This window comes from Salvelinus alpinus, chromosome 13 (genome assembly GCF_045679555.1).
Source record: "Salvelinus alpinus chromosome 13, SLU_Salpinus.1, whole genome shotgun sequence".
NCBI lineage: Eukaryota > Metazoa > Chordata > Actinopteri > Salmoniformes > Salmonidae > Salvelinus > Salvelinus alpinus.
This window is the reverse complement of record NC_092098.1, coordinates 42,045,621-42,059,590: the sequence shown is the minus strand read 5'-3', so window position 1 is coordinate 42,059,590 and position 13,970 is coordinate 42,045,621. Positions and strand designations below refer to the sequence as shown.

The following is a 13,970-nucleotide window of genomic DNA, read 5'->3' as shown; positions in this document are numbered from 1 at the left end:
GGGCAAAGTCAGAGGACTGTGAGTGAGCGTGCTGAGTGAGTGAGCGTGCAGTATCCAGGCGAACAGAAGACAGGAAGGCAGCCCCCAGTGTGAGACAGACTAGTAGTAGCAGAGAAAGGAGGATAGAGGAGCTGAAGCACACACAGAGAGGTATGTGTGCTAGTCAGCTGTGTGTCTGTGCCTGTGTTGTGTGCCAGTGTGGTGTGTGCCTGTGTGGTTGCATGTGCGCTTGTGTATGAGAAAGAGAGGAGAATTATGAATGAAAGCTCTGCAAGTTGATGTGTGTATGCATTGCTTTGTTCTCTGCATGCTGTGTTGTAATGAAGAGTATAGGTACCACCATTTGTTTTACTCCAGGGACTAAAGCTTAAGTGGAACAAAACAAGATTAGACACATCTCAAATTAAGACGGTAGACTTGGCATCTTTGTCAAACTATACAAAGCTTGAGGAATGGATCTTTTTACAATTTCTAGAGACACTCAAAGGTTTTTCTACAGATGACACTACTCTGTTGACACATTACAAGACCTGTTTTAGAACCTCATCTAGTTACAGCACCAAATCTTTTTCTATATTTTTCCTGCTGGTTGCAATATGCATTATTATCTCTCTCATTGAAGGGACAGCTCTGCCAGCCAAGCCTGTGCGAATCTGCTCTTGTTCTCCCCTAAATCTCTGCAATCTCAGGTGGAAGCACGTCACGCGCCTGGGAAGAAATTGGCTTTAACCTTTCACGAGTATCAATCCCGGATCCGGGAGCACCCCCCACCCCCCACACACTGATTAGCATAGCTAGCATAGCTTCACAAGTAGATAGTAGCATCTAAATATCATTAAATCACAAGTCCAAGACACCAGATGAAAGATACAGATCTTGTGAATAAAGCCACCATTTCAGATTTTTAAAATGTTTTACAGGGAAGACAAAATATGTAAATCTATTAGCTAAACACGTTAGCAAAATACACCACTATTCTAACTCCATCAGTTTCTTACTCCTTCAGGTGCTATCACCAATTCGGCTCAACTAAGATATTGATAGCCAATAACCTATAAAAAAAACCATCAGATGACAGTCTGATAACATATTCATGGTATAGGATAGTTTTTGTTAGAAAAAAGTGCATATTTCAGGTAGAAATCACAGTTTACAATTGCACCGACCATCACAAATCGACTAGAATTACTAGATAGAGCAACGTGTATGACCAATTTACTCATCATAAAACATTTCATAAAAATAGACAAAGCATAGCAATGGAAAGACCCAGTTCTTGTGATTTCAGACCATATTTCAGATTTTCTAAGCGTTTTACAGCGAAAACACAATAAATCGATAAGTTAGCATACCACATGTGAAAACGTTACCAGAGCATCGATTCCAGCCAAAGAGCGCTATAACGTAATCACCGCCAAAATATATAAATTTTTTCACTAACCTTCTCAGAATTCTTCCGATGACACTCCTGTAACATCATTTTACAACATACATATACAGTTTGTTCGAAAAGGTGCATATTTAGCCATACAAAACCGTGGTTACACAATAAAAATACTAGGAAATCAAGCCTCAATATGTCTGACGTCATCTATCAGAGTGATCTAGTTTAATTGAAAGCTAATCATATACTTGACTAAAAAATACAGGGTTGACAGGAATCGAAAGACAAATTAGTTCTTAATGCAATCGCTGATTTACATTTCTAAAATTATCCTTACTGTGCAATACAGGGTTCGCCAAGCGAAGGGATAGAAAACAAAATGGCGAAATATGCGTTTAAAATATTTCGACAGAACAACGATTTATCATATTAAATATTACTTACTATGAGGTGATTTTCCATCGGATTCTTGGGCAATGTATTCTTTCTTGGGTATAATCTTCTTTTGGTCGAAAGATGTCCTTTGTCCGTCTAAATGCCCGCTAACGTTCAACCAGGACCCCGAAATGTGCCCGGTGCTTCACATAGAAATGCATCAAAATCGCACTAAACGGATATAAATTGCTATAAAACGGTTTAAATTAACTACCTTATGATGTTTCTAAGTCCTATATCGAATTAAATTACAGACGGATACATTTCAAGTTGATAACCGAGCCTGTGAAAATGGCGTCCGGAGGTCCCTTCCTGCGTAAGGGCGAGCGTCGAAAGGGGGGCTACTCTCACTCCTTGGTCTTTTATAACCTCTGAGAGCTACCTAGAAGGCCCATTCCACTTCTCATTGGTTACTGACATCCAGAGGAAGGCGGGTGCAGTTCGTGTCGTTCCATAGGATAGACAGAGACCTTAAAAACTGATCTGAAACCAGAGCTTCGCTCTCAGACCTTTCACTGTCTGTCATGGATTTCGCTGTAGAAAGAGTTCTGGGTCACCCACAGACATAATTTCAACGTTGTATGAAACTAGAAGGTGTTTTCTATCCAATATAATTAATAATATGCATATTGTACGAGCAAGAATTGAGTACTAGGCAGTTTAATTTGGAGACGACAAAATGCTAATTCGGAACAGCACCCCCTGTAGTCGCAAGAAGTTTTAAGACCCAGATTCCCTCTTTGGATGATTTGTGTAGTATTATTTTGTATAAAACCTTTTTGATTATACCTGTTCATCTGGATGATGAACTCTCTCAGTCCAAAGGTTAGTCTGATTGACTGGTTCATGCGCTCTCAGTCCTGCCTACCTGACCGCTGTACCGAGGTATGTGTGGGCTTTAGGCTGAAGTGAGTCTCTCTGCCTCATTAGCTGCATGGCTGCTCTGCGCTGTAGAGGCGACTGCTGCAGCAGTGTTTCAGTACAGGGATAGTTCACCCAAATTACTCTCCCACATATAATGATTGTATATGGACAAGTAAAGACTGCAATCCCCACTTTTCCATCTAATTTACCTAGCAACGGTCACCAATCGTTGACTCGCATCCAAAATTCGTTTTACAGTAGCTTTAAAGAAACTTCAGAGACTGGGATGATTTGGGCTGCTAGGGGGACTTTAAGCTTTGAGCCTTTTTACAAATGTTTAATGAGCAAAGAGCTATAAGTATGTGCATTTTCTACAGTGCCACCAGGTGGCTTAATGCTTCCATAGCACCCCTATTTTTTTTATTTTTTTTATTTTATTTAACCTTTATTTAACCAGGTAGGCAAATTGAGAACACGTTCTCATTTACAATTGCGACCTGGCCAAGATAAAGCAAAGCAGTTCGACACATACAACAACACATAGTTACACATGGAGTAAAACAAACATATAGTCAATAATACAGTGAAAAAAAAATAAGTCTATATACAATGTGAGCAAGTGAGGTGAGATAAGGGAGGTGAAGGCAAACAAATATATGTATAAATAAATAAAAATATAAAAGGCCATGGAGGCGAAGTGAGTACAACACAGCAAGTAAAATAAAAACTAAAAAAACAATGGAATGGTTGGTTTGCAGTGGAAGAAAGTGCAAAGTAGAGACAGAAATAATGGGGTGCAAAGGAGCAAAATAAATTAATAAATAAATACAGTAGGTAAAGAGGTAGTTGTTTGGGCTAAATTGTAGATGGGTTATGTACAGGTGCAGTAATCTATGAGCTGCTCTGACAGCTGGTGCTTAAAGCTAGTGAGGGAGATAGGTGTTTCCAGTTTCAGAGATTTTTGTAGTTCGTTCCAGTCATTGGCAGCAGAGAACTGGAAGGAGAGGCGTCCAAAGGAAGAATTGGTTTTGGGGGTGACTAGAGAGATATACCTGCTGGAGCGCGTGCTACAGGTAGGTGCTGCTATGGTGACCAGCGAGCTGAGATAAGGGGGGACTTTACCTAGCAGGGTCTTGTAGATGACCTGGAACCAGTGGGTTTGGCGACGAGTATGAAGCGAGGGCCAGCCAACGAGAGTGTACAGGTCGCAGTGGTGGGTAGTATATGGGGCTTTGGTGACAAAACGGATGGCACTGTGATAGACTGCATCCAATTTATTGAGTAGGGTTTTGGAGGCTATTTTGTAAATGACATCACCGAAGTCGAGGATTGGTAGGATGGTCAGTTTTACAAGGGTATGTTTGGCAGCATGAGTAAAGGATGCTTTGTTGCGGAATAGGAAGCCAATTCTAGATTTGACTTTGGATTGGAGATGTTTGATGTGAGTCTGGAAGGAGAGTTTACAGTCTAACCAGACACCTAGGTATTTGTAGGTGTCCACATATTCTAAGTCAGAGCCGTCCAAAGTAGTGATGTTGGACAGGCGGGCAGGAGCAGGCAGCGATCGGTTGAAGAGCATGCATTTGGTTTTACTTGTATTTAAGAGCAGTTGGAGGCCACGGAAGGAGAGTTGTATGGCATTGAAGCTCGCCTGGAGGGTTGTTAACACAGTGTCAAAAGAAGGGCCAGAAGTATACAGAATAGTGTCGTCTGCGTAGAGGTGGATCAGAGAATCACCAGCAGCAAGAGCGACATCATTGATGTAAACAGAGAAGAGAGTCGGTCCAAGAATTGAACCCTGTGGCACCCCCATAGAGACTGCCAGAGGCCCGGACAACAGACCCTCCGATTTGACACACTGAACTCGATCAGAGAAGTAGTTGGTGAACCAGGCGAGGCAATCATTAGAGAAACCAAGGCTGTCGAGTCTGCCAATGAGGATGTGGTGATTGACAGAGTCAAAGGCCTTGGCCAGGTCAATGAATACGGCTGCACAGTATTGTTTCCTATCGATGGCGGTTACGATATCGTTTATGACCTTGAGCGTGGCTGAGGTGCACCCATGACCAGCTCTGAAACCAGATTGCATTGCGGAGAAGGTGTGGTGGGATTCGAAATGGTCGGTAATCTGTTTGTTGACTTGGCTTTCGAAGACCTTAGAAAGGCAGGGTAGGATAGATATAGGTCTGTAGCAGTTAGGGTCAAGGGTGTCCCCCCCTTTGAAGAGGGGGATAACCGCAGCTGCTTTCCAATCTTTGGGGATCTCAGACGACACGAAAGAGAGGTTGAAGAGGCTAGTAATAGGGGTGGCAACAATTTCAGCAGATAGTTTTAGAAAGAAAGGGTCCAGATTATCTAGCCCGGCTGATTTGTAAGGGTCCAGATTTTGCAGCTCATTTAGAACATCAGCTGACTGTATTTGGGAGAAAGAGAAATGGGGAAGGCTTGGGCGAGTAGCAGAGGGGAGGGCAGTGCTGTTGTCCGGGGTAGGGGTAGCCAGGTGGAAAGCATGGCCAGCCGTAGAAAAATGCTTATTGAAATTCTCAATTATAGTGGATTTGTCGGTGGTGACAGTGTTTCCTATCTTCAGAGCGGTAGGAAGCTGGGAGGAGGTGTTCTTATTCTCCATGGACTTTACGGTGTCCCAGAACTTTTTTGAATTTGTGTTGCAGGAAGCAAATTTCTGCTTGAAATAGCTAGCCTTGGCTGTTCTAACTGCCTGTGTATATTGGTTTCTGGCTTCCCTGAAAAGTTGCATATCACGGGGGCTGTTCGATGCTAATGCAGAACGCCATAGGATGTTTTTCTGTTGGTTAAGGGCAGTCAGGTCAGGAGAGAACCAAGGGCTATATCTGTTCCTGGTTCTAAATTTCTTGAATGGGGCATGCTTATTCAAGATGGTGAGGAAGGCATTTTTAAAAAATGACCAGGCATCCTCTACTGACGGGATGAGATCAATATCCTTCCAGGATACCCCGGCCAGGTCGATTAGAAAGGCCTGCTCGCTGAAGTGTTTCAGGGAGCGTTTGACAGTGATGAGTGGAGGTCGTTTGACCGCTGACCCATTACGGATGCAGGCAATGAGGCAGTGATTGCTGAGATCTTGGTTGAAAACAGCAGAGGTGTATTTGGAGGGCAAGTTTGTTAGGATGATATCTATGAGGGTACCCGTGTTTACGGAATTGGGGTGGTACCTGGTAGGTTCATTGATAATTTGTGTGAGATTGAGGGCATCAAGCTTAGATTGTAGGGTGGCTGGGGTGTTGAGCATGTTCAAATTTAGGTCGCCTAGCAGCACGAGCTCTGAAGATAGATGGGGGGCAATCAGTTCACATATAGTGTCCAGAGCACAGCTGGGGGCAGAGGGTGGTCTATAGCAGGCGGCAACGGTGAGAGACTTGTTTTTAGAGAGGTGGATTTTTAAAAGTAGAAGTTCAAATTGTTTGGGAACAGACCTGGATAGTATAACAGAACTCTGCAGGCAGTCTTTGCAGTAGATTGCAACACCGCCCCCTTTGGCCGTTCTATCTTGTCTGAAAATCTTGTAATTGGGGATGAAAATGTCTGAATTTTTGGTGGTCTTTCTAAGCCAGGATTCAGACACGGCTAAAACATCCGGGTTGGCAGAGTGTGCTAAAGCAGTGAACAAAACAAACTTAGGGAGGAGGCTTCTAATGTTAACATGCATGAAGCCAAGGCTATTACGGTTACAGAAGTCATCAAAAGAGAGCGCCTGGGGAATAGGAGTGGAGCCAGGTACTGCAGGGCCTGGATTCACCTCTACATCACCAGAGGAACAGAGGAGGAGTAGGATAAGGGTACGGCTAAAAGCTATGAGAATTGGTCGCCTAGAGCTACTAGAGCAGAGAGTAAAAGGAGGTTTCTGGGGGCGATAAAATAGTTTAAAGGAATAATGTACAGACAAAGGTATGGTAGGATGTGAATACAGTGGAGGTAAACCTAGGTATTGAGTGATGATGAGAGAGATATTGTCTCTAGAAACATCATTGAAACCAGGTGATGTCATCGCATATGTGGGTGGTGGAACTGAGAGGTTGGATATGGTATAGAGAGCAGGGCTAGAATCTCTACAGTGAAATAAGCCAATAAACACTAACCAGAACAGCAATGGACAAGGCATATTTACATTAAGGAGAGGCATGCTAATCGAGTGATCAATAAGGGTCCAGTGAGTAGAGGTTGGTTGGGGTCGTGGCGATCCAGACAGCTGGCCGGGTATATGGCTATCGGTAGCAGCATAGGATGGAGGTCTGTTTGTAGATACCTCGTGCGTTTCCGTCGGTAGGTTAGTGGGGTTCCGTGTAGTGGGGTTCCGTGTGGTAGAGGGGATCAATCCAAATTGGCAAAATAGATATAGTGACCCAAGGAAAAAATAAAATAAATAAATAATAATAATAATAATAGTTGTCCAATATACTTGTTCAAATAGCAGCCGATAAGACAGCTAACGATTAGCGGGCCTCAGATGAGCGTTCAGGTAACGTCGGGACGGAGGTGCCAGTTGGATAAATCCCTCGGGCAGATAACGTCGGCAGTCAGTCGCGGCAGTCAGTCGTGAAGGCCCGGTGGGGTTCCGTATCTGCAGCAGCAACAAAAGAAACGGGTCCGGATGGTGATGGAACTCCTCAGCTGGCTAGCTCCAGAATGATTTGAGTTTGCTCCGGGGTCGACGTAAGCCAATAGTCACACGGTTTGCAGCTAGCTAGCTGCGAAATCAAGGTGCAAGTGTCCAGAGCCTGCGGCTGGAATCCGGGGAAACTGAGAGAAAAAGAGTCCCGGAATGCTCCGGTCCGAGTCGCGTTGCACAAAAGTGCCGGTAGATTATCGAGCTAAAGGAATAGCTGATGACCACTAAACGTGGGCAGCTGAAACACCAACGCTAGCCAGCAAACCGGCTAATTTCGGGGCAGCTACAGATTAGCTTCTGGCTAGCTATCGGAGTAGCTTCTGGTTAGCTTTCAGGCTAGCTTCTGAATTAGCCCCTGGCTAGCTTCCACGATGGATTTTCAGATTGAGGTAAATAATACTTTTTGTAATTGGTGAAGCGGGTTGCAGGAAAGCTTTTGCAGGAAAGCTTTTGTAGTTGAGTTCTTGGATAATAAAATAGATAAAAGATATGCGAAGAAAGGTGTAAATATATATATATACAGGACACGAACAATACTGAACAGAAAAAGACGTCTGAACTGCTAAGCCACCTTGGACGTATTATAGGCTATAGGCTACTGTCCTTACCTACATTATGCATACAGAATTACAAACCCAAGTTTAGTCAATCTGATTTACAGTTCGTGAGAAGAAGATTTCTGAAGGTTTTTGTGGACATTTGGTTTGGATGGGAATGCAAGGGGCCTCACATCAGTTCTAAGAGCAAAATTTAGGAGAACTATCTGAGCTTTCTGTACTGTATGTTCCCTTTGGACAGTGTCTAACATTGTCTGCTTGTTGTATGTCGAGAATATGTCACCTTGTATAGGCTGTGGTGGAGGGAAGGGGAGTCTCAGAGCTGTAATCAGTGTTCACTCAATAGGAAGGTGTAGGGGGAAGTTTCCCTATGGCTAGATTCAATCCGGACAGAGGAAGATCCGCACTATAGCGCAATTTAAATGTAAAGGTAATTTCAGATTGAGCCGACATATGCAGCATTTACCTTCAATGCAGTATCCGGGAACGCAGGAACATTGCCTTTTAACTTCAATTGCGCCCTAGATGCTGATCTTGGGTCAGTTTGGCATTTTCCCCACTAATAGTTTAATGTTATGATTTGGGGAGGGGAAGTTGATCCTACATCTGTACCTAGGGGATCTGTACCCCCGGAGCCAAAAGGACCTCCATTATCGACCCTGTTCTCTGTCCTATCCCCCTGCAACAATCCAAAACCGAGAGAAACATTCAGCCACAAGAGCATTCGTGAGGTCGGGCACTGATGTTGGGAAATTAGGCCTGGCTCGCAGTCGGCATTCCAATTCCTCCCAAAGGTGTTCGATGGGCTTGAGGTCAGGGCTCTGTGCAGGCCAGTCAAGTTCTTCCACACCGATCTCGACAAAATATTTTATGGATCTCACTTTGTGCACAGGGGGCATTGTCATGCTGAAACAGGAAAGGGCCTTCCCCAAACTGTTGCCACAAAGTTGGAAGCACAGAATCGTCTAGAATGTCATTGTATGCTGTAGCTTTAAGATTTCCCTTCACTGAACTAAGGGGCCTAGCCTGAACCATGAAAAACAGCTCCAGACCATTATTCCTCCTCAACCAGACCACTTTACAGTTGGCACTATGCATTGGGGCAGGTAGCCATCTCCTGGCAACCGCCAAACCCAGATTCGTCTGTTGGACTGTGGCGGCGAGCTTTACACCACTCCAGCCGACGCTTGGCATTGCACATGGTGTTCTTAGGCTTGTGTGCAGCTGCTCGGCCATGGAAACCCATTTCATGAAGCTCCTGACGAACAATTATTTTGCTGACGTTGCTTCCAGAGACAATATGGAACTCGGTAGTGAGTGTTGCAACCGAAGACAGGCGATTTTTACGCGCTTCAGCACTCGCCGGTTCCGTTCTTTGAGCTTGTGTGGCCTATCACTTCGCGGCTGAGTTGTTGTTGCTCCTAGACATTTCTACTTCACAATAACAGCACTTACAGTTGACCGGGGCAGCTCTAGCAGGGCAGAAATATGACGAACTGACTTGTTGGAAATGTTGCGGAAATGTTGCATCCTATGACTGTGCCACATTGAAAGTCACAGAGGTCTTCAGTAAGGCCATTCTACTGCCAATGTTTGTATTTGGAGATTGCATGGCTGTGTGCTCGATTTTATACACCTGTCAGCAACAGGTGTGGCTGAAATAGCCGATTCCACTCATTTGATGGGGTGTCCACATACTTTTGTATATATGGTGTATTTTACATGGTAATACATATTGTACATGCATCATCAATCAATATAAAGAAGTTGAAAACATTGGTTCTGTCCATTTGAAATGTAAGCATTTTAATTTGTTTCTCTCTCAATGTTTACTGATGCACATTAAATGTCACCATAATCCTTTAGGGATGCATCCTAAATGGCACCCTATTCCCTACACAGTGCACTACTTTTGACCAGGGCCAACCTAGGTTACTGTTCTGAACAGATTCTCCTCCCTTTACTTTGCAATGTAGAGCAGTCTACATTGAGTGTAAACAGAACATTATTGTAATCCTGGGTATTGTTGTCTTTCACTTGCAGAGTACGGGCGTTTCGAGGCCAAAATCCATGATCTGCGGGAACAGATGATGAACCATAGCATGAGCTCTGGGTCCGGATCCCTCCGAACCAATCAGAAACGCTCCCTTTACGTCAGGTGGGTCTCTTTTGGACTTAGTTAAAGTCATCCTGAATAGATGGCATTTAATTTTTCTATAATAGCATGTCTCCCTCTGACTCCCTCACAGGGCACTGTTCGACTATGAAAAGGCCAAAGACAGTGGACTCCCTAGCCAGGGCCTCAGCTTCAGGTATGGGGACATCCTCCACGTCATCAACGCCTCAGACGATGAATGGTGGCAGGCCCGGAGGGTGACCCCTGATGGGGACAGCGAAGAGATGGGGGTCATCCCCAGCAAGAGGAGGTAAGTGGTGGATTTGCTAAACTAAACTTCAAAGTGCTTAACCAAAAGGTTAGCTTCTGGGGGAGAGTGGACTCTACGTCCCTACCTTTTCTGAAAATTTGCCTGAGAGTGGCTGAAAGAAAACGTTTCTTCATTCCTGTTCCCGCAACAAAATTAACATTTGTTGTATCATTTTACTGCAAGAAAAACGTAATTCTACACCAGCTACTTTTAAATTAGGCTTCATGTGAGAGATTATACAGGTCTACTGTATCCAAGCCTACAGCATTTAACCCATCTCAAGAGGTGGTAGACCAGGGGGAGCTGCTGCACCTGGTAGACCAGGGGGTGCTGCTGCACCTGCATATGACAACTGAGTGAAGCCACACAAATATGACAAGCACAAAAAAAATTCTAAACAAATCAATTCCAGCAGATAGCGTTGGAGAAATGGAAAACCCACTGTAGCATGACTGTTTTTGTCCATGTGTCTCTGTCCTGGTACTGGCAGGGTTGAGAGGAAAGAACGAGCTCGACTAAAGACAGTGAAGTTCAATGCCAAACCTGGAACCATCGATTCCAAAGTGGTAAGTGCTAAGATCTTATACTAAGGACTGGCAAGCCAACTTAACTTTTGAAGGAAGACATTTTCTGAAATGGAAGTGGTTGGAAACCCATATATCAATTACATTCCTTTGTGATATGAAGTAGAGAAAGTAGCTTCTAAACCTCTAAACCTTTGTTTTTGTCTTAATACATGTGAAATGTGGATGTGTAACGTTATCAAGAGCAACTTTTAGATTTCACGTCAGGTTTCTCAGATTTCCCCTCGCATTAGGAGAAGTTGTGATAGTAATTTGTGTTCATCTAAAGCATTAGCCCGAGGTCTCTCTGCCTGAGAGAGAGACATCACATCTCTGCAGGCAGCCATTCTCCCTGACAGCTTTACCTCACAGCCCTTACCCTAAATAAACATTGCACATTGTATAATTAGATTTTTTTGTGAAGCATTAGAGGCTATTTTTTCCTTTAATGTCATATCGGTCCCTGGGCCAACCTCTGCAGAAGCCAAATCACCATACATCCTTCAAACTCTTTGTCCATTTTGGACATAACAGCAGGACATTTGGCCATGTTCATCAGTGTTTTTGCCTGCCTATGTTACAAGTAACGAGTAGATTTTGTGTTGTATTCGCTGCACTCTTTTTAAAACGGGTTCCAAAAGGTTTTGGAGGGTTAGATCATACAAATGTATTTAAATGTTTAACGGATGCCTCTCTTCACATTTCTCAAAAATATTGAAAAGTTGTACTGACTTTTTTCACGGTTATAGCTAAAATAATGTCCCTAAGCTTCCAGTAAAGAGATACACAACTTCCCCTTGGATTATAGCTGAACTATACCTATTTTAGCCTCCCCAATAGGCTAACATCTCTTGATTAGGTCTCCAGGTGTTGAACTAAGGTCGCTATAGTATATGAACATTTTGCTACACCTGCAATAACATCTGCTAAACATGTGTATGTGACCAATAAAATTTGAGAAACAGATGCCTCACAAGTCCTCAATTGGCAGCTTCATTAAATAGTACCCGCAAACACCAGTCTCAACGTCAACAGTGAAGAGGCGACTCCGGGATGCTGGCCTTCTAGGCAGATATTCAAAGAAAAAGCCATATCTCAGACTGGCCAATAAAAAGAAAAGATTAAGATGGGCAAAAGAACACAGACACTGGACAGAGGAACTCCGCCTAGAAGGCCAGCATCCCGGAGTCGCCTCTTCACTGTTGATGTTAAGACTGGTGTTTTGCGGGTACTATTTAATGAAGCTGCCCATTCAGGACTTGTAAAGCGTCTGTTTCTCAAACTAGACACTAATGTACTTGTCCTCTTGCGCCATTGTGCACCGGGGCCTCCCACTCCTCTTTGTATTCTGGTTAGTGCCAGTTTGCGCTGTTCTGTGAAGTGAGTAGTACACAGCGTTGTACGACGTCTTCAGTTTCTTGCCAATTTCTCAAATTGAATAGCCTTCATTTCTCAGAACAAGAATAGACTGATGAGTTTATTCTTTGTTTCTGGCCATTTTGAGCCTGTAATCAAACCCACAAATGCTGATGCTCAAGATACTCAACTAGTCTAAAGAAGGCCAGTTTTATTGCTTCTTTAATAAGCACAACAGTTTTCAGCTGTGCTAACATAATTGCAAAAGGGTTTTCTAATGATCAATTGACCTTTTAAAATGATAAACTCGGATTAGCTAACACAACATGCCATTGGAACACAGGAGTGATGGTTGCTGATAATGGGCCTCTGTACGCTTACGTAGATATTCCATTAAAAAATCTGCCGTTTCCAGCTACAATAGTCATTTACAACATTAACAATGTCTACACTGTATTTCTGATCAATTTGATGTTATTTTAATGGACACATTTTTTTTGCTTTTCTTTCAAAAACAAGGACATTTCTAAGTGACCCCAAACTTTTGAACAGAAGTGTACGTAGTTAAGGCTGGTATTGAACCAGTTTCGGTGATCATTGCTGGTTTAACGATTATACCTTTAGAATCGGATTTATGAAGCACATGCATGTAAATGAGTATTCGTCACAAATAAACATCACAACTGCAATTCCTTCTTTCTCCTCCACGCCGCCTCCTAGCTTCTCAAACAGCGCTATGCACAACTGCTCTCCTTTAATTTTGTTTGTTTGTAATTTAACACACACAACATATGATCAATCTGACCCCTTCGTATCATAATTCTTTATATGTTTGTTAATTTAGGATTTTATATCTTCACAAGCCTATCTAAATATATAGTTTTAGGCAACAATGACCTGATTCCTTTCAGCCATGGCATGGGATCTCATCCCTCCACCTCCTGAAGTTCTAACCTGCATGATTGTTGGACATCATTTGTGTCACAGCCATGTTCCTAATGTCATAGCATGATTCTGTTAACGTCTTTGCTGCATGGCATACCACATATCAGCATTTATCTGTGTGTTTGACACGTGTTCTGTTATTTCATTTTATTTTCAAGTGTTTTAGAATGTCTTGGGTGCAATTGTGCACATGAAGTAAATGATGGCAAATTATTACTGTGTAGTTCTTCTCTATCACACATTGAGTCATTTTGACAGTGTTATCATCGAACAGCCTATTACAAATCACATTTGTAAAACTAAATGAGAGATTTGTGAAATGTCGTGATTAATTCATGATAATTTGTATTAGCTAAAGCAACATATTTATATATGATTAGGTTATAATTCAACCCTGCTCTGATGGATGAATCATCTAGTGTAATGTCAGTAATGTGATGTCAGTCCTGTAGTCCATTTCTGGTGACCATGCCATAATTTCTTCATGTCCCACATATTGCAGCTAGTTGGTTTGTCAGCATGAATATGACAACAATTAGAGCTCCCTGTTTGCCCCACCCCATGCTTTCTTTCCTCCACAGTCATTCAATGACAAGCGTAAAAACAACTTCATCTTTACACGAAAGTTCCCATTCTACAAGAACAAGGAGTTGGGTGAGCAGGATGGCAGTGATTCAGAACGTAAGTAGGCTTGAACACACACACACACTGACACAGGTACACACACCGACACAGGTACATATAGGTGACATATAGGTTGTGGAGACGTGTGCAGGGATAGGGTTTTCATGG

General features: G+C 43.1%; 1 protein-coding gene across 27 annotated transcripts in view; it reads left to right on the top strand.

Moving 5' to 3' along the window:
- LOC139537721 (disks large homolog 2) overlaps positions 1-13,970 on the top strand; it is a 337,098-nt gene that overhangs the window by 307,209 nt on the left and 15,919 nt on the right. For 22 of the 27 annotated variants that reach the window (XR_011667590.1, XM_071339347.1, XM_071339348.1 and 19 more), the window contains 4 exons: positions 9,932-10,046; positions 10,138-10,314; positions 10,805-10,880; positions 13,760-13,859. Coding sequence is in view for 25 of the 27 variants with exons in the window: in XM_071339347.1 (XP_071195448.1) it covers positions 9,932-10,046; positions 10,138-10,314; positions 10,805-10,880; positions 13,760-13,859 (468 nt within the window). In the remaining 2 variants the exon portion in view is untranslated. Of the gene's footprint in view, positions 1-9,931; positions 10,047-10,137; positions 10,315-10,804; positions 10,881-12,953; positions 13,860-13,970 lie in introns of all 27 variants that reach the window. The other 5 variants (XM_071339349.1, XM_071339350.1, XM_071339370.1 and 2 more) reach the window with 2 other exon arrangements.